General features: G+C 41.5%; 1 protein-coding gene across 1 annotated transcript; it reads left to right on the forward strand.

Moving 5' to 3' along the window:
- The first annotated feature begins 926 nt into the window (after positions 1–926).
- On the forward strand, positions 927–20330 carry SYCE3 (synaptonemal complex central element protein 3). The gene is made up of 2 exons (XM_061124130.1): positions 927–1035; positions 20173–20330. Exons 1-2 carry the CDS (start codon positions 927–929, stop codon positions 20328–20330), a joined length of 267 nt encoding a protein of 88 aa, XP_060980113.1.
- Positions 20331–20535: the final 205 nt, after the last annotated feature.

Below are 20535 nucleotides of genomic sequence, written 5' to 3' on the forward strand. Positions count from 1 at the left end.
TTCTTGAGCCATTCCCTCTGTCTAGAACTCTTCCCCTCGATCTTCAGAAGACAACTCCTTTTTATCTTTCAAGTGGCAGCTCAAATGTCACTACATTAGAAAGGACTTCTCTGACTTTACAGGCCAAAGCGTCACTCCTCTGAAAAAGTCTTCTTTATTACACCATCCTTTTTATTTTCTTTGTAGCAGTGACCACAAACTCAAGGTATCTTTATGAATCTGTTAACTTGGCTATTTTCAGTCTCTCCCGCTAGAATGGAAACTCCATGACGGCATCCAGTCTGTTTGAATCCTCAGATACACTACAGTGTCCCCATAACCATAGCAAATGTCTGGCACTTAGTAGATACCCAGTAAAGCTGTAATCAATGGTGTGTAATGAAGTGGACCTCTATTAAAGCAGCAGCCTTGGAGACCAGAAGGAAGGCACTGATAGAAGAGACTTCAAAGAGCTGGATCAGGCTATGATCTCCACAAGAGCAGGGTTCAGTTCCGTGGTGGCTTTCAAGCACAATCCTTTCTGACCCATAGATGATTTAATGTTTATTCCATGAAAAAATGAAATTGGTGAGTTTTAGTGACCCCTTAGGTCAGGAAGGGGCTTCGCTTGTGGCTCAGACAGTAAAGAATCCACCTGCAAAGGAGGAGACTAGGGTTCAATCCCTGGGTCTGGAAGATCCCCTGGAGAAGGGAATGGATAACCACTCCAGAATTCTTGCCTGGAGAATTCTATGGACAGAGGAGCCTGGTAGACTACAGTCCATGGGGTTGGAAAGAGTCAGATACAACTAACTCTTTAGGTCAGGAAGATAAGAGGAGTTAAAGACAACATAAATTTTCTGGCTTGGGTACCCAGCTGTGAGTAGTGGAGCTAGAATTGAAACATGGATCTGTCTCACTGCATCTTCTTTCTGTGCACTTCCTAGATGGCTGATTCTGACCCTGGGGAAAGAAACTATGACAACATGCTGAAAATGCTGTCAGACCTGAATAAAGACTTGGAAAAGCTGTTGGAAGAGATGGAAAAAATCTCAGGTAGGATGTTTTCCCAGGCAGGGTACCGTCCTCCTTTCCAAGAGCTCAAATCCTCCTTATACTTCCAAGCTCAAATCAAGTACCTCCTCAATCAAGTCTTCCCTAACTACTTTTCAACTTATTCACCATGAGACTACTTGATTTTATACTAACCACTGAATATTGCCTTGAATTGTTTTCTGATTATTTTTGTGTGTTTGCATCTTATTTCAGCAAATGGACTATTATCTTCTTGAGGGCAGAAATAGTAACTTTTGTAACTGGGCACACAGTACCATGAAGAACTAGTAAAGTGTTAGTCTCTCAGTCGTGTCCGACTCTCTGTGACACCATGGACTGTAGCCCACCAGGCTCCTCTGTCCATGGGGTTTCTTGGGCAAGAATACTGGAGTGGATTGCTATTTCCTTCTCCAGAAACAGCAATAGAATTGAACTAATTTCTCCATTTTTGGAAAAGAATGTTAGTCTGTTATTTTATTTAACATGTTTCCACTAAGCAGTAACTAGCAGTGGTAGTGATACAATTATAATTTCTTTAATTTGTTCTTTACCAGTTCGGAATATAAGTAATTCTTAAAATTGTGTGATCCTGTTTTACTTAGAGAAAGTCACAATGTGAAACAAATTTTAGAATGCCCAAATACTCTACTTAAATGAAAACAAACTATTTTTAAAGGCATTATTAGTTTTTAAGTAATCTCCATTTATTACAAGTCTTCAGAAAATTTCTACTTAAAAATGTTCTCAATTTTGTGCCCACATACTTGAAAGTTTTATATATACCTTTTTAAAAAGTTCTAGAATTCATTTTCCACTATAAATTGTTTGAGTCCTTCAATCTAATTAAATATTCTCTTATTTAACACCATTTACTGAGCACATATATGTGCTTTTCTAAAAATACAAAGTTGAATAAAGATGCTCCTTCTTGAGAAGTCAGTAGGGACCAGAAACAGACATCAAGATAACTAATTATATTTAAACATATAAATTTAAAGCACATTTTAACTTTATGGTAAAATAAAGCTATAATCTGGCAAATGCTAATCATGATGTACACCAAGTACTGGGGAAGGAGCAGAGAAGGAGAGGCAGGCTTCTTGGGAAGGCAAGTGAGGCTTTGAACAAAGCAGAGCATTAGAGATGGAGTAGGGATTGAACAGATGAGGTCGGTCCTATGAGCAGAGAAGAGGAGCTGTCCAGGAAAAGAAATAGCCAAGACTGTGTGCCTGTGAGGGAAAGATTGGCATAGTCAAGAAGTCAGAGTAGCGCATGAGATTCACAACATAGCAGGCCAAAAAAGAAGAGGCTGAAAGGTGGACAGAAATGTCTCTAATGCAATGCCAAGTTAAAGAGGCTTACCTTTCTTATGTAAGTGATAGGGAGCCATTTGGAATTTCGAGGAAGTCAGTTGCCTTTTAGAAAGATAGCTCTGGTAACAGTGTGAGAGATGGTTCAGAAAGGAAAGACTGGAGCAGGAAGGCCAATTAGGCAGGTTTTCCAGAACTAAAGGCTGAAAAGGAGCTGGCCTTAACACAAGCTTGACACTGAAAACAAGAAGAAAATAGCTGATTTCTGTGATAGAATGTCTTATTGATTTGTAAGAGCTTTTTCTGTATTAAGACTCTTAGGTACTTGTTCAAAATTGTAGGAAATATTTTTTCCAGTTTGTCATTTTCCTTTAATTTTGTATATGAAGCTTCAGTGAGCAGAAGTCTTACATAGTAAAAATGTATTGATATTTTCCTTTCTGATTTATTCCCATTGCTTCAATGCTTAGAAAATCCTTCCCTAGTTCAAGATCAATGAAACAGTCACATATTTTCCTCTACTTCATGGTTTTAGTGGTTTTTTTTTTTTAAACATTTAATTCTAAACTATCTGGTATGCCAAAGGAACCAAGCTTGTACTGCATTTTTATTTAGATTCACTGGAATCTCTCTTTTAGGCAAATATTCCAACAATAATTAAGGTGATAGGTAAGTAAGTTATTCAGTTCAGTTCAGTTCAGTCGCTCAGTCGTGTCCGACTTTTTGTGACCCCATGGACTGCAGCACACCAGGCTTCCCTGTCCATCACCAATTCCTGAAGCTTGCTCAAACTCATGTCCATCAAGTTGGTGATGCCATCCAACCATCTCATCCTCTGTCATCCCCTTCTCCTCCTGCCTTCAGTCTTTCTCAGCATCAGGGTCTTTTCCAGTGAGTCAGTTCTTTGCATCAGGTGGCCAAAGTATTTGAGTTTCAGTTTCTGTATCAGTCCTTCCAATGAATAGTCAGGACTGATTTCCTTTAGGATGGACTGGTTGGATCTCCTTGCAGTCCAAGGGACTCTCAAGAGTCTTCTCCAACACGACAGTTCAAAAGCATCAATTTTTCAATGCTCAGCTTTCTTTGTGGTCCAACTCTCACATCTATATGTGACTACTGGAAAAACCATAGCTTTGACTAGATGGGCCTTTGTTGGCAAAATAAAATAATGTCTCTGCTTTTTAATATGCTGTCTATGTTGGTCATAGCTTTTCTTCCAAGGAGCAAGCATCTTTTAATTTCATGGCTGCAGTCACCATCTGCAGCAATTCTGAAGCCCACTGTTTCCATTGTTTCCCCATCTATTTGCCATGAAGTGATGGGACCGGCTGCCATGATCTTTGTTTTTTGAGTGTTGAGTTTTAAGCCAGTTTTTTCACTCTCCTCTTTCACCTTCATCAAAAGGCTCTTTAGTTCCTCTTTCTGCCATAAGGGTGGTGTCATCTGCATATCTGAGGTTATTGATATTTCTCCCTGCAGTCTTGACTCCAGCTTGTGCTTCATCCAGCCCAGCATTTCGCATGATGTACTCTGCATAGAAGTTAAATAAGCAGAGTGACCATATACAGCCTTGACGTACTCCTTTCCCAATTTGGAGCCAGTCTGTTGTTCCGTATTCAGTTCTAACTTTGCTTCTTGACCTGGATACAGATTTCTCAGGAGGCAGGTAAGGTGGTCTGGTATTCCCAGCTCTTTAAGAATTTTATACAGTTTGTTCTTATCCACACAAAGGCTTTGGCTTAAGTTATTAAGTGATAATAATTAAGTTGATATTACTAAGGTAATCATGTTGTATTAAAAAACAAATGCTCTCTCACCTTAGAGATGAGGTTGACAGGTATTTATATTGAAACAAGTCACAGAAAAAACTTAGCTTTGATGATTTTTAAAATTTGTCTTTGAAATTTTCTAAGTAAAAACTGAAATTGTTTGATACATTCAGCTATTGAATTCAAGCAGCTGCACATCTTGGAAGGCTTTTGTACTTTCTTTCTCACAGAAATGAAACAAATGTAGCCTGCATCTACTTGGCATGAATGAGGTTTCTATTGTGCATGATTCCACATCCCCTCCCTTTGGTGCTTTTCCACATCAACATTCCTTGAACTGGTATAAGGTCCATTATTTTCCCTTTAGGTTATTCTTTCCTTCATTTTAGTTGCACATATTTTCCTCTTTTTATAATCCTATTTTTATATAAATATTCTGCACATCTGTCTAATTTGGGGGGCAATCAAATCTTATAAAAACTTTCTGTAACAATTTATCAGCTGATAAAGGTATGTTTTTATCAACATATAAGCAACCACAGATTAAATAGTATTAAAATGTTTTATAAAGTTTACCTTTTGTAGTTTCTTTTTTTTTTCCATTTATTTTTATTAGTTGGAGGCTAATTACTTTACAGTATTGTAGTGGTTTTTGCCATACACTGACATGAATCAGCCATGGATTTACATGTATTCCCCATCCCGATCCCCCCTCCCACCTCCCTCTCCACCCGATCCCTCTGGGTCTTCCCAGTGCACCAGCCCCGAGCACTTGTCTCATGCATCCAACCTGGGCTCGTGATCTGTTTCACCCTTGATAATATACATGTTTCGATGCTGTTCCCTCTAAACATCCCACCCTCGCCTTCTCCCACAGAGTCCAAAATTCTGTTCTGTACATCTGTGTCTCTTTTTCTGTTTTGCATATAGGGTTATCGTTACCATCTTTCTAAATTCCATATATATGCGTTAGTATACTGTATTGATCTTTATCTTTCTGGCTTACTTCACTCTGTATAATGGGCTCCAGTTTCATCCTTTTATAGTTTCTTAAAGTCAATAATTTATCCTTGGGCCCATGGATTCAAATCTAATAGTTGAGAACACTAAAATATTTTTCTACCTGAAGAGTAAGCAACAGAGCTATTTTGTCATAGTGTCCCTAGGACAGGTTAAGACAAATATTGTTGAAAGAAGTAACATGATTTTAGACCAGGATATATCTCACAACCTTACCCTTTAGGTTAAATTTAAAATGAAGCCCAACACGTAAGTCTTTAGCCTCTGTTGCCCCTGGGAAGGCTCTTGCCCAATTTTTCCAGTGACCACACGGGCCGAGTAAAATCACCAGAGAAGCAATCCTCAATTATCGAAAGCACCAACGAGCAAATAAATGTAAATGTGCACATTTGCATAAATACATATGCTATATGCATATTCTAAACAATGTTAAAAAGCCAAATCCTCTTGACTTCAAGGCTTAAAGTTTCTCTTTTTGTTCTCTTTAAGTCAAATCATGACCTAGGATAAATTTCCCAGTACAAATTTAGCTGTATGCCTTATGAGAGTGAGCCCTGAGAATGTATAAAATTTCTCAGGTAGGAGGAGAGATTCTAACTTGGTTTCTCACCTTTGCCCTAAATCTATCCCATCCTGTCCTATTAGTTGAGAAGTGATTTCTTTATTACTCATGAAGTTTTTTACATATAGTAGGGCAGAGATAGCTAACCTGTTTTATAATATGTTAGGTTTTTGGTTTATCACACTAGTTTCATTATTATTAATCAGTAAGTTCCCCCTTCATTATTCTTTCTTTTTTTTCCCTTTTCTCACTTGTTTGTTCTCCAGATAAATAATTGATTCATTTAATATTTTATTTGGAATTGTGTTAAACCTATACACTAATATGGAAAGAATGATATCTTTTTAAAAAATACTTATTTGGCTGAGTCAGGCTGTAGTTGTGGCATGCAGGGTCTGTCATTGTGACACATAGGCTCTTCCCTGTGGCCTGAGGGCTCTCTAGTTGGGTGGCCCATGGGCTCCAGAGCACACAGGCTCCAGTAGTTGCGGCTCAAGGGTTCAGTTGCCTTGCAGCATGTGGAATCTTAATTCCCTGACCAGAGATTGAACCTGTATCTCCTGCACTGGAAGAAGGATCCTTAACCACCGGATGACCAGGAAAGTCCTGAATAAGATGTTTTAACATTAAGCATTCTCAGGTAGGCTTCCCTTGTGACTCAACTGGTAAAGAATCTGCCCGCAATGCGGGAGACCTGGGTTCAATCCCTGGGTTGGGAAGATCCCCTGGAGAAGGGAAAGTCTACCCACTCCAGTATTCTGGCCTGGAGAATTCCGTGGACTGTATAGTCCATGGGGTCGCAAAGAGTCAGACATGACTGAGCGACCTTTCACTTCACTTCACTTCACTTCATTCTCAGGTAGAAATGTGGTATTTCTCCCTAATTATTCAAATATTCTTTAACATGTCTCGAAGGATTTTCCAATATTTTTCTCCAGATTTCTTGCCTTCAAGTTTTATTTTTCTAGTTTTATTGAGATATAATTGATGTGTAATATTGTATACATTTAGGTTGTATAACATACGAGGTACCAGGGGATATGTTTATTTGTTCAAACAACAAAAACACATCTGTAGCAGCACTTGCGATTGGTGTCAACTCCTGACTGAGTTTACACAAATCCACTGTCATTCTCTCTAAGATTTGTCTTCTGTCCAGGCCAGATAGGCAAGTGGAATGAAACTGTGGTGGGAACTACCTCCTGTGTCTTTCAAGTTGTTAATTGCAGTAATAATCTCTGCAGTCCCTTCAGGAGTGCAGTGTGGCTTTTAGTTTACTACTTTCACAGGTAGAGGCAGTTCTAGTCATCTCCACTTGGTCTTTCCTGCGAAATAACCCTCACTCTGTGGATTAGGGAATAAATGTGGGGATTCTCCCAGTTGTTGAGTATGTATATTTCAATTATGCATCCTGGAACTGGGGAAATTACCACAATATGGGTTCAGAAACCCACTAAGCCCACTGTGAGCTAGAACTCCATTGATAACTGGACCTCCATAAGCCCCTCTGCTGACTGGTGAATCACTATGCTGGTAGCAATGTTTTGGGTCCCCAGGAATTTGTGTCAGTTCAGAGCCAGTATCTAGTAATCCCCAGAAGATCTGATTACTTCCCCTTCCCCAGAGTGCAGTCTTTAGCCATACTATTGTGGCGTCCCTGTTCCAGAAGCTGATGATCACGTAAAGAAGAAAAATAACTGAGCAAGTAGTTACAACGGATTTTGATAAGTGTTAAAATGAAAAGCAAAGGAGAAAAGGAAAGAAATATCCATTTGAATGCAGAGTTCCAAAGAATAGCAAGGAGAGATAAGAAAGCCTTCCTCAGTGATCCATGCAAAGAAATAGAGGAAAACAATAGAATGGGAAAGACTAGAGCCCTCTTCAAGAAAATTAGAGATACCAAGGGAACATTTCATGCAAAGATGGGCTCAATAAAGGACAGAAATGGTATGGACCGAACAGAAGCAGAAGATATTAAGAAGAGGTGGCAAGGATACACAGAAGAACTATACAAAAAAGATCCTCATGAGCCAGATAACCATGATGGTGTGCTCACTCCTGGAGCCGGACATCCTGGAATGAGAAGTCAAGTGGGCCTTAGGAAGCATCGCTACGAACAAAGCTAGTGGAGGTGATGGAATTCCAGTTGAGCTCTTTCAAATCCTGAAAGATGATGCTGTGAAAGTGCTGCACTCAATATGCTAGCAAATTTGGAAAACTCAGCAGTGACCACAGGACTGGAAAAGGTCAGTACTTATTCCAATCCCAAAGAAGGACAATGCCAAAGAATGTTCAGACTATTGCACAATTACACTCATCTCACATGCTAGCAAAGTAATGCTCAAAATTCTCCAAGCCAGGCTTCAACAGTACATGAACTGTGAACTTCCGGATGCTCAAGCAGGATTTAGAAAAGGCAGAGAAACCAGAGATCAAATTTCCAACATCTGCTGGATCATAGAAAAAGCAAGAGAATTCCAGAGAAACATCTACTTCTGCTTTGTTAATTACACTAAAGCCTTTGACTGTGTAGATCACAACAAACTGTGGAAAATTCTTCAAGAGATGACCAGACCACCTTACCTGCCTCCTGAGAAATCTGTGTGCAGGCCAAGAAGCAACAGTTAGAACCAGACGTGGAACAAAAGACTGGTTCCAAATTGGGAAAGGAGTACGTCAAGTCTGTATCTTGTCACCCTGCTTCGCAGAGTACATCATGCAAAATGCCGGGCTGGATGAAATGCAAGCTGGAGTCAGGACTGTAGGGAGAAATATCAATAAGCTCAGATAAGCAGATGACACAACCCTTATGGCAGAAAGCAAAGAGGAACTAAAGAGCCTCTTGATGAAAGTGAAAGAAGAGAGCGAAAAAGCTGGCTTAAGACTCAGCATTCTAAAAAAGAAGATCATGGCATCTGGCCCCATCACTTCATGGCAAATAGATGGGGAAACAATGGAAACATTGAGAGACTTTATTTTCATTTTTTTTTCTTTTCCCAAACATTTTATTTTATTTTAATTATTTATTTTAGTTGGAAGCTAATTACTTTACAATATTGTAGTGGTTTTTGCCAAACATTGACATGAATCAGCCACAGGCCCACATGTGTTCCCCATCCAGAACTCCCCTCCCACCTCCCTCCCCGTCCCATCCCCCAGGGTCATCCCAGTGCACCAGCCCTGAGCACCCTGTCTCATGCTTCAAACCTGGACCAGCAATCTGCTTCATATATGATAATATACACATTTCAACGCTACCTTCTCAAATCATCCCACCCTCACCTTCTCCCACAGAGTTTAAAGACTGTTCTTTACATCTGTGTCTCTTTTGCTGTCTCACATATAGGGTCATCATTACCGTCTTTCTAAATTCCATATATATGTGTTAGTATACTGTATTGGTATTTTTCTTTCTGACTTACTTCACTCTGTATAATAGGCTCCAGTTTCACCCACCTCATTAGAACTGATTCAAATGCATTCTTTTTAATGGCTGAGTAATATTCCATTGTGTATATGTACCACAGCTTTCTTATCCATTCATCTGCCGATGGACATCTAGGTAGCTTCCATGTCCTGGCTATTATAAACAGTGCTGCCGTGAACACTGGGGTACACGTGGACAGACTTTATTTTCTTGGGCTCCAAAATCACTACAGATGGTGACTGCAGCCATGAAATTAAAAGACTCTTGCTCCTTGGAAGAATACCTATGACCAACATAGACAGCATATTAAAAAGCAGAGACATTACTTTGCCAACAAAGGCCTGTCTAGTCAAAGCTATGGTTTGTCCAGTAGTCATGTATGGATGTGAGAGTTGGACCACAAAGAAAGCTAAGCATCAAAGAATTGATGCTTTTGAACTGTGGTGTTGGAGAAGACTCTTGAGAGTCCCTTGGACAGCAAGGAGATCCAACCAGTCCATCCTAAAGGAAATCAGTCCTGACTATTCATTGGAAGGACTGATACAGAAACTGAAACTCCAACACTTTGGCCACCTGATGCGAAGAACTGACCCATTGGAAAAGACCCTGATGCCAGGAAAGAGTGAAGGCAGGAGGAGAAGGGGATGACAGAGGATGAGATGGTTGGATGGCATCACCAACTCGATGGACATGAGTTTGAGCAAGCTTCGGGAGTTGGTGATGGACAGGGAAGCCTGGCGTGCTGCAGTCCATGGGGTCGCAAAGAGTCAGACACCACTGAGCAACTGAACTGAACGGAAGGCTGAATAATCTACATGGTGCTCTAGGTAGCCAAAGGTGGAACCTAATTTGATGTAAAAAGCCAAGAAAGGCCTCCTAGAGTAAATTCTTCTCAACTAAGACTAAACTATGAGCATGAGTTAGCTGAATGGAAGAGCAGAGGAGAAAACTGAAGAGTTTCTGAATACAGAAATAAGAGCAGGTTTAAAAGGAGACGGGAAAGAGTGAGTTCAGTTATGGATAATGCTGAGTTGGGAGTGCCAGATTTATATAGAGGTGGAGATGTTCTATGCACTGTCAAAATATAATCACAGAGTCAGTGTAAATGGTATAATGTGAGATGGTTGGATGGTATCACTGACATGAGTTTGAGCAAGAGTTTGAGAACATGAACAAGAACAGGAGTTTGAGCAAACTCTGGGAGATAGTGAAGGACAGGGAAGCCTGGCGTGCTACAGTTCACAGGGCCACAAAGAGTCAGACGACTTAGCGACTGAACACCACCACCAATATAAATTGGTATGGCCATTATGAAAAACAGCTTGGAGGTTTCTCAAAATATTAAAAATAGAACTACCATATGATCAACAGCTCCTCTTCTGGATATATATCCAGGAAATGAAGGAAATGAAATCAGTGTCTCAAAGAGATATCTTCATTTCCATGTTCATTGCAGCTTTATTCACAAATAGCTGAAGTATGGACACTACCTAGGTGTCTGTTGACAGGTGGAGATATAAAGAAAATGTGACACATTTACATACACACCAGTGGAATGTTCTTCAACCTTAAAAAGAAGGAAATCCTGTCATTTGTGACAACATGGATGATGAATCTGGAGGACATCTTACTAAGTGGAATAAATAAAAGTGTACAGGAAGATCCCCTGGAGGAGGAAATGGCAACCCACCCAAGTATTCTTGCCTGAAGAATCCCATGGTTAGAGGAGCCTAGTGGGCTGCAGTCCACAGGGTTGAAAAGAGCCAGACATGTCTGTACATGCACACACACACACACTTAGTGGTGTATAATACATTCATAATTTTGTGCCACCAGCAGCTCCATCTAGTTCTGAAACAGAACAGAACCCTATAGCCCCCAGTATGTCCTCAGCCTGCTTTTTGCCTATGGAAAAACTTTAGCCAAAGAATAAGTATAATCAGAGAGGAACATGCAGAAACAAAGGAAAAGAGACAAAGGAGACCAAATAATAATAATGTGCACACTGAGCACGGTCAAGGACTCTTACTTCCTCCTCATAGCCTTCCTTGGCGGCTCAGACAGTAAAGAATCTGCCTACAGTGCAGGAGACCTGGGTTTGATCCCTTCCCCTTCCAGGGGAAGATCCCCGGGAGAAGGGAACAGTTACCCACTCCAGTATTCTGGCCTGGAGAATTCCGTGGACAGAGGAACCTGCCAAGCTACAGTCCACGGGGTCAGAAAGAGTTGGACATGACTGAGCGACTTTCACTTTCATGAGCTATAGATAATATTCTGAGCCATATCCTGTGAGCTGCCTTACAGTTACTGAAACCCCCTCCAGGTGGAAAAAGTTAACTACACGATGACCAGACTGTAGCCACAACATAAGCTGCCTCAATTCCAATAATTGACCTCAAAAAATGGAGACAAATGGACCCTGAAACTGAAGATTAACTATGCCTAAAACAACCAAGATGATGCTGGTCAGATTACCGATGCCCAATTTCAAGATGACTGTTGGAGCTGACTGTAATTTTTTTGTGCAGGTAGCTCTCTGTGTCAATAAAAGCTCTTGCCCACTGACTGTCAGTCAGGAGGCGTTGGCCTTTGGACAGATGTCTGCCCTCCCCCCTCCCTGGATGCTGACATCCAGAATAATACAAACTTCCCTTCCCACCAACTTGGCCTCTTTACTGGCTTTTGGGCAGCTAGCAGCCAGACTGCAGTTTCAGTAACAGTTCCACAACATTTTCATCACCCAAAAAAGATACTTTTTACCTGTTAAGCAATCACTCCCATACCTCTCTGTTCACAACCCCTGGCAACACCAATCTGTTTCCAGTCTTTGTGGATTTACCTATTCTGGATATTTCATTTAAAAGAATCATATAATATGTAGCATTTTGTTTCTGGCTTCTTTTACCTAACATAGTTATTTTCAAGGTTTACCCATATCGTAGCATATATGAGTACTGTATTCCTTTATATGGCTAAATAATATTTCATGTAATCATCCACTGATGTATATTGAAGTTGTGTCCTAACTATTTAACTGTTGGGCTTTCTAGGTGGTGCTAGTGCCAATGCAGGAGAAATGAGAGACATGGGTTCAATCCCTGGGTCGGGGAGATTCCCTGGAGGAGGGTGTGGCAGCCCACTCCAGTGTTCTTGCCTGAAGAATCCCATGGACAGAGGAGCCTGGTGGGCTACAGTCCATGGGGTCACAGAGAGTCGGACACAACTGAAGCGACTTAGCACAACACGCGTTTAACTACTGTGAATAGTGCCACTATAAACATTTCTATACAGTATTTGTTTGAGTGCCCATTCTCTATTGTTTGAGATACTAGCTAGGAGTGGAATTGCTAGGTATGGTAATTCTATGTTTAGCTTTCTGAAGAATCTCAAACTGTTTTACACAATGGTGCCTCATTTTACACTCCCACCAGCAATGTACAAGTTTCTAATTTCTCCACATCCTCAGCAACACTTGTTATTTTCCAGGTTTTTTTGTTGTTGCTGCTGGATTTCTTTTATTGATTTGAAGTAGTTTCTTGTATAGTCTAGACATTAACTCATTATCAATTTTCAGTTCAGCTCAGTTCAGTCGCTCAGTCATGTCTGACTCTTTGCGACCCCATGAATCACAGCACACCAGGCCTCCCTGTCCATCACCAACTCCCGGAGTTTACTCAAACTCATGTCCATCGGGTCAGTGATGCCATCCAGCCATCTCATCCTCTGTCGTCCCCTTCTCCTCCTGCCCCCAATTTCTCCCAGCATCAGGGTCTTTTTAGGATTGTACAATTCTTCTATCATTTGTATGAAAAATTTGTCCGTGTTGTCCTTAGTTGAAAAAAATATTTTGATTAAAAACAAGTTCACCAGGACTTTCCAGGTGATCCAGTGGTTAGGAATCCGCCTTCCAGTGCAGGGATGCAGGTTTGATCCCTAGTCAGAGCAACTAAGCCCATGAGTCACAAACAGAGCACCCACGTGCCCCAACTGCTGAGGTCTGCAGGCTCTGGAGCCCATGTGCCACAGTGAAAGCACCTGTGACCCAACAAAGATCCCAAGTGCCACAGCTGCAATGCAGTACAGCCAAATAAAGAAATGTATTTAAACTATTAAAAAACTAATTCACCAATATTTTACCTGATGATCTGTAATTTTTAAGAAGTCCCTAGGTCACAGATAATCTGCTAAATTTTTATCTGTAAATGTTATTTTATCTTTCATATTTGTCTTTAATTCATAGGGCATATACTTCTCTTTTTCACTGATTTTTGGTATTATTTTCATCATATACTAAATTCCATATACACTGAGGTCTATCTCTGAATTTATTTTCTTCCATTGGTCTATTGTCTGTACCACACTATTTTTTAAAAAATTATGCTTTAGGGAATTCCCTGGAGGTCCACTGGTTAAGACTCTGCATGTTCACTGCCGAGCGTGGGTTCAATCCCTTGTCAGGGAACTAAGATCCCACAAGCTGCACAGCACAGCTAAATTAATTGATTGATTAAGTTGAATAGGGCTTTATAGGATGTCTTGATATCTAATAGGGCATATTTCCTCCTTTTAACTGCTGTCTTTTTAAAAGTGACTTGACTATTGGACCTTATTCTTTCATATACACTTTTATAATTTACAAATACTGATAGTTTTATTTCTTATCTTACACCTTTTATTTCTTTTAAATTCTTAAACTCCATTTACCAGCACCTTCAATACCAGCAATATTATTAGAGGCAGCCTTGTTTGATTACCAAAGGAATTTATCCACAGTTTCTCCATTAAGTATGCTGTAAGTTTTTGATATATTACCTTTACTAGGTCAAAATGTCTCCTTCTGTTCCTAATTTGTTAGAGTTTTTATTTTCTAAAATCACAGGTAATAGGTATTAAATTTTGCTAACTGCTTTTTTGTATTAACTGAGATATTACTATGATTTCCTCCTTTTATTCAGTTCAGTTCAGTTGCTAAGTCATGTCTGACTCTTTGTGACCCCATGAACCGCAGCACGCCAGGCCTCCCTGTCCATCACCAACTCCCGGAGTTTACCCAAACTCATGTCCATTGAGTTGGTGATGCCATCCAACCACCTCATCCTCTGTTGTCCCCATCTCCGCCTGCCCTCAATCTTTCCCAGCATCAGGATCTTTTCAAATGAATCAGCTCTTCACACCAAGTGGCCAAAGTATTGGAGTTTCAGCTTCAACATCAGTCCTTCCAATGAACACCCAGGACTGATCTCCTTTAGGATGGACTGGTTGGGTCTCCTTGCAGTCCAAGGGACTCTCAAGAGTCTTCTCCAACACCGCAGTTCAAAAGCATCCGTTCTTCTGCGCTCAGCTTTCTTTATAGTCCAACGCTCACATCCATACATGACTACTGGAAAAACCATAGCCCTAACTAGACGGACCTTTGCTGGCAAAGTAATGTCTCTGCTTTTTAATATGCTGTCTAGGTTGATCATAACTTTCCTTCCAAGGAGTAAGCATTTTTTAATTTCATGGCTGCAATCTTTTATTACTTTTTATTACTGTGTTTATTACTTTTTATTACTGTGTTTAATTAAGCTGATTGATTTTCTGATAATCAACTATCCTTGAATTTCTTTAAAAAATTCTACTTGATCATAACATGTTATTTTAACATATTGTTAAATTTTGTTAAATTATATTTAGGATTTTCTGTTTAGTTTCATGTGAGACAGACCTATAATTTTTTTAATATAATCTTTTGTTTTAAAATAAACCAGCTTAGGGAAAATTATGTTTTTATTTTTGCTTATCTCTATTATCAGGTTTTCCACAGTGTAACTGAAATGCATTTATCAAATGCTTTTCTTAAAAAGTCATACAGTCAGCCTACCAGTCTTCCCTCTTTTTCTAATTTCTGAAATTACTTATATCAGATAAGAATTAACTGTTCTTCAAAGTTCAGTAGAATCCATCTGAAAAGCCGTCTGGGACCTGAGGTTTGAGAAGGTAGGCCTTCACTATTCACATTTTGAAACGCTGACCCTTTTATTTGCCTGTGACGTGAGTTAGCCTGTGGGCTCTCTTCCTCCCTTTACTGCCTAGCTTGACGGGCCTTAGCGTTCCTGTTTTCTGCTCTTACCTCTTGGGCTGTCAGAGTAAATCTGCTTATTGCCTCCCTCATTAGTCCTCCCCTCTCCTACACAGATTTTGGAATACTTTATCTTCATCCTTTACTGAACCCTGTTTCTAGGTGCACATCTTGACCATTTAAAAAAAATTTCTGTGTGAGGACCTGAGCCTTCATACCAGGTCGTCATCAGAGTACATGGGTGAACCTGACTAGCCTCTCAAAATGTCTGTCCCTCCAGAGATAGGACTAGACTACATATCTCTTCAAGAAAATTAGAGGTACCAAGGGAACACTTCATGCAAATATGGGCATAATAAAGGACAGAGATGGTATGGACCTAACAGAAGCAGAAGATATTAAGAAGAGGTGGCAAGAATACACAAGAACTATATAAAAAAGATCCTCATGACCCAGATAACCACAATGGTGTGATCACTCACCTAGAGCCAGCCATCCTGGAATGAGAAGTCAAGTGGGCCTTAGGAAGCATCACTAAAAACAAAGCTAGTGGAGGTAATGAAATTCCAGTTGAGCTATTTCAAATTCTAAAAGATGATGCTATTAAAGTGCTGCACTCATATGCCAGCAAATTTGGAAAACTCAGCAGTGACCACAGAACTCGAAAAGGTCAGTTTTCATTCCAATCCCAAAGAAAGGCAATGCTAAAGAATGTTCAAACTACCACACAACTGCACTCATGTCATACGCTAGCGAAGTAATGTTCAAAATTCTCCATGCTGGGCTTCAACAGTACATGAACTGAGAACCTCCAGCTGTTCAAGCTGGATTTAGAAAAAGGCAGAGGAACCGAGATCAAATTGCCAACAATGTTGGATCATACAAAAAGCAAGAGAATTCCAAAAAAAATGTCTATTCCTGCTTTATTGACTATGCCAAAGCCTTTGACTGTGTGGATCACAACAAACTGTGGAACATTCTTCCAGAGATGGGAATACCAGATCATCTTACCTGCCTCCTGAGAAACCTGTATGCAGGTCAAGAAGCAACAGTTAGAACCAGACATGGAACAACAGACTGGTTCCCAATTGGGAAAGGAGTACGACAAGGCTGCATATTGTCACCCTTCTTATTTAACTTCTATGCAGAGTACATCATGCTGGGGTGGATGAAGCACAAGCTGGAATCAAGAATGCTGGGAGAAATATCAATAACCTCAGATATGCAGATAACACCACCCTTATGGCAGAAAACAAAGAGGAACTGAAGAGCCTCTTGATGAAAGTGAAAGAGGAGGAGAGTGAAAAAGCTGGCTTAAAACTCAGCATTCAAATAACTAAAATCATAGCATCCAGTCCCATCACTTCATGGCAAATAGATGAGGAAACAGTGAAAACAGTGACAGACTTTCTTTTCTTGGGCTCCAAAGTCACTGCAGATGGTGACTGCAGCCATGCTGCTTTCTCCCTGGAAGAAAATCTATGACCAACCTAGACAGCATGTTAAAAAGCAGAGACATTACTTTGCCAACAAAGGTCCATCTAGTCAAGGCTCTGGTTTTTCCAGTAGTCATGAATGGATGTGAGAGTTGGACCACAAAGAAAGCTGAGCATCAAAGAATTGATGCTTTTGAACTGTGGTGTTGGAGAAGACTCTTGAGAGTCCCTTGGACTGCAAGGAGATCAAACCAGTCAATCCTGAAAAAAAAAAAAAAAAAAAATCAGTCCCAAATATTCATTGGAAGGACTGATGCTGAGGCTGAAGCTTCAATACTTTGACCACCTGATGCGAAGAACAGACTCATTGAAAAAGACCCTGATTCTGGGAAAAGATTGAAGGCAGGAGGAGAAGGGGACAACAGAGGATGAGATGGTTGGATGGCATCACTGACTCGATGGACATGAGTTTGAGCAGGCTCTGGGAGTTGGTGATGGACAGGGAAGCCTGGTGTGCTGCAGTCCATGCGGTTGCAAAGAGTCATACACGACTGACCGACTGAACTGAACGGAACCAGAGATAGGACCTTGGCTTTGCTATTCTGCTGGCCTTACCAAAAGCCCTCTGAAAGGGCCTGCCCTCACTACCTGGTCTAAAATAAGGCTTTTCCTATCTCATTTCTCTGTCACAATACATGCTGTTTGTTTCCTTCATAATTCCTTTCACAATGTGTAATTGTCTTGTATTTTTATTATCTGTCTCCTCCCACTGCAACTAGTATGGATGCTCATGAGGGCAGGGATGTGTCCAGCCTGTGCAGACTGCTGTATCATCAGGGCTGCCTTAGTAAAATGCCCACACAGAGCAGGCGCTCAGTAAAGACTGAATGAATGAAAAACTCAGGAGACACATATTTCTGAAGGATTTCTGGATAATTGTGAGTCTTTCCTATTCTATACTATTTTTCCCTCGGATCAAATTACAGAGAGCTATGCACTTGATACAGTGTTTCAGTGTCTCACTGAATTGCCTTTTCTGAAGTGTGCTTTGGTACTGTGCCACCAGCTTTCTTTTACCAGTGATTACAATTGTAAACACAGGAGAATATCTTTGTATTTTTTAAATATTTTATTTATTTATTTGGCTATGCTGGGTCTTAATTTCAGCATGCAGGATCTTTCTTTAGTTTTGGCATGACATGTGGGATCTAGTCCCTTGATCAAGGATCAAACCTGGGCTGCCTACATTGGAAGCATGGAGTCTTAGCCTCTGGACCACTGGGAAAGTCCCTCTTTGTATTTAAAGTAGGGATGTTGTCAAGGACATTTTCAACTATATTACATACCTCTCATGAAATACACCTATAGGAAAATTCTTTCTTAGGATAAAAGTGTTATAAACAATGGGTTTGTTTTTATTTTATGCTCACTGAATCTTTTTAAAAAATGATTTTCAGCATTCTATTTTTAAAAACATTTTTATTTATTTATTTTTGGCTGTACTGGATCTTCATTGCTTTGCTTTCGCTTTCTCTAGTTGTGGCAAGCAGGGGCTATTCTTGTTGCAGCGCGCAAACTTTTCACTGTGGTGGCTTCTCTTGTTGCAGAGTACAGGCTGGGTGTGCAGGCTGGGTGTGCAGGCTTCAGCACTGCAGCACATGGGCTCAGCAATTGCAGACGTGCAGAGTCAGTGGTTGTGGCGCACAAACTGAGTTGTCCCAAGACATGTGGAATCTTCCCAGAGCAGGGCTCGAACCCTGCATTGGCAGGCGGATTCTTATCCACTGCACTACCTAATAAGTCCCATCACTAAATCTTGTAACTGAGCATGTTTCCTTCTCTGCTTTGGCCTCAGGAAACTCAGGGCTATAATTTCAGCTGCTGTGTAGGTCTATATGAGATTCTTTTCTGTGAGCTATTTTTTTTATTTCGTTTTGTTTTACCCACCCTAGTTCTCTGTCCTGAATACCTTAGTTATTTACTTTATAGTAGGAGTTTCTCCTTTCTTGAGCACTTAATATGTGTGCAGCGGTTTACATACATCATCCATTTAATCTTCACAGCAAGCCGTGAGATCCGGACGTTGTCCGGACTTAACATGTGAGGAGACGAGGTTAGTAATTTAAATCTCTGACTCCAGGTCACATGGCCAGTGAGTAGAGAACCTTGGCCTCAGGTCCATGCTGCACCTGCCGTCCAGGTGGCTGACATGATGGTCTGCGAGCTTCCTGCACAGAATTACCCAGGATGCTTGTTAAGATGCACGTTCCTGGGCACCATTCCCAGCCCACTACATGAGAACTTCTTTGAGCTTTGAGAGGGCCCAACTGTCTACATTTAACAGGTGTCCCAAGTGACTCTTGCTGCCAGAAGTTGGAGGGTGTCTGTGCTGCCAGATAGTCTGTTGAGGTGCACTGCATGCATCTTCTCCAACACTGTTTCCCTAACCACCCAGATGCCACTTTTTGTAAAACTTCAAGTCTGTCACACTGCTGACCTCTGTTGTGTGTAGACATACATGTGCATTTGTCATTAATCATCTGCCTATCCTTTTTTTTTTCTTTTGGCAGCACCATACAGCTTGCAGGATCATAGTTCCCTGACCAGGGGTTAAACTTATACCCTCAGTAGTGAAAGTACAGAATCCTAACCACTGAACTGCCAGGGAATTCCCTGCCTGTCTCTCCTTTGGTTAATTTCCTGAAGGATATAGTTTCCCAAAGTATCCAGCATTTTGTAGCCCAGCCAGGAGAAGTTCTAAGGGAATGTGTTTGCTGCACACAGAGATGACCCTCTTATTCATAGATCTAAAGGGGAGAACCACACGAGTGGAGGGCTGTGCTCAGAGGGAAGGGGTGAGGTGGGGTTTCTGCACACACCACTGGATTCGTACAGACAACACAGGTTCACCTGTAGGCCAGGGGCACTGCCCTCAAATTGCTCTCAGAGGGAAAGAAAGTTGGTCAGTCCAGTGATGAGCACCAGAGGACACCTACCATGAACAAGCAAACCTTCCCGGAAGGAGGAGCCCCTGGGCCGGCCTTAATGAAAGCAGAGGGGTGTTCTGGTGGAGGTGGGCAGGCATCCCAGGCCTGTCAGCATGAGAAAACCTGAGGTTCAGGCCTCGCAGGAATGGGAGTGGTCAGCCCTTCCTGAGCATGTGAGCTTGGGTGGAGGAGCACTTCTTGGGAGTCACCCTGCAACCACTAGCTGTAAACTGCAGATGGGTAAGGACCTGTATTTAATCTTTCCTAACATTTCATGTCATACTGGCATCCAACCTTTTAGTGTTGTGGGCTGGTGTATTCTGAAGTTAAGACTTGGTGAGATTAGGGAAGGTTCATTCCTGCTCTGTGTAGACAGGAGATATAATAGGGGTTGTTATGAGCCCTCTAACACATGGCCGGCCCGCCTTCTCTCCTTAGAGTAACTGGGTGGCGCAGCGCGGCCTGTCCCAGGGTGCCGGGCGTGAGCAGAGGCACCCACACTCGCCGGGGGCCCAGCGCTGCAGCCGCCCCTGTGGCCTGACCAGGGCCTCTCTGGTTGTTGCAGTGCAGGCCACGTGGATGGCATACGACATGGTGGTGATGCGCACCAACCCCACGCTGGCGGAGTCCATGCGGCGGCTGGAGGACGCCTTCCTCAACTGCAAGGAGGAGATGGAGAAGAACTGGCAGGAGCTGCTCAATGAGACCAAACACACGCAGTAGGCCCCGGGGCAGAGCAGCAGTGACCCCAACTCATGGCCTGAGCACAGAACTTGTTTCTCATTAAACTTATTTTCAAGCACCTCAGGAACCTTTCTATCTCACCCAGCTGCATTCAAGCCCTGTGAACAGCACCCGAGACGGGCGAGACGCAGATGCTCTGATGAAGCAGAAGTGCTCGGTGCCAAGGGTGCTGAAGTGAGGGTGA

Source organism: Dama dama, chromosome 22 (assembly GCF_033118175.1).
Source record: "Dama dama isolate Ldn47 chromosome 22, ASM3311817v1, whole genome shotgun sequence".
Lineage (NCBI taxonomy): Eukaryota > Metazoa > Chordata > Mammalia > Artiodactyla > Cervidae > Dama > Dama dama.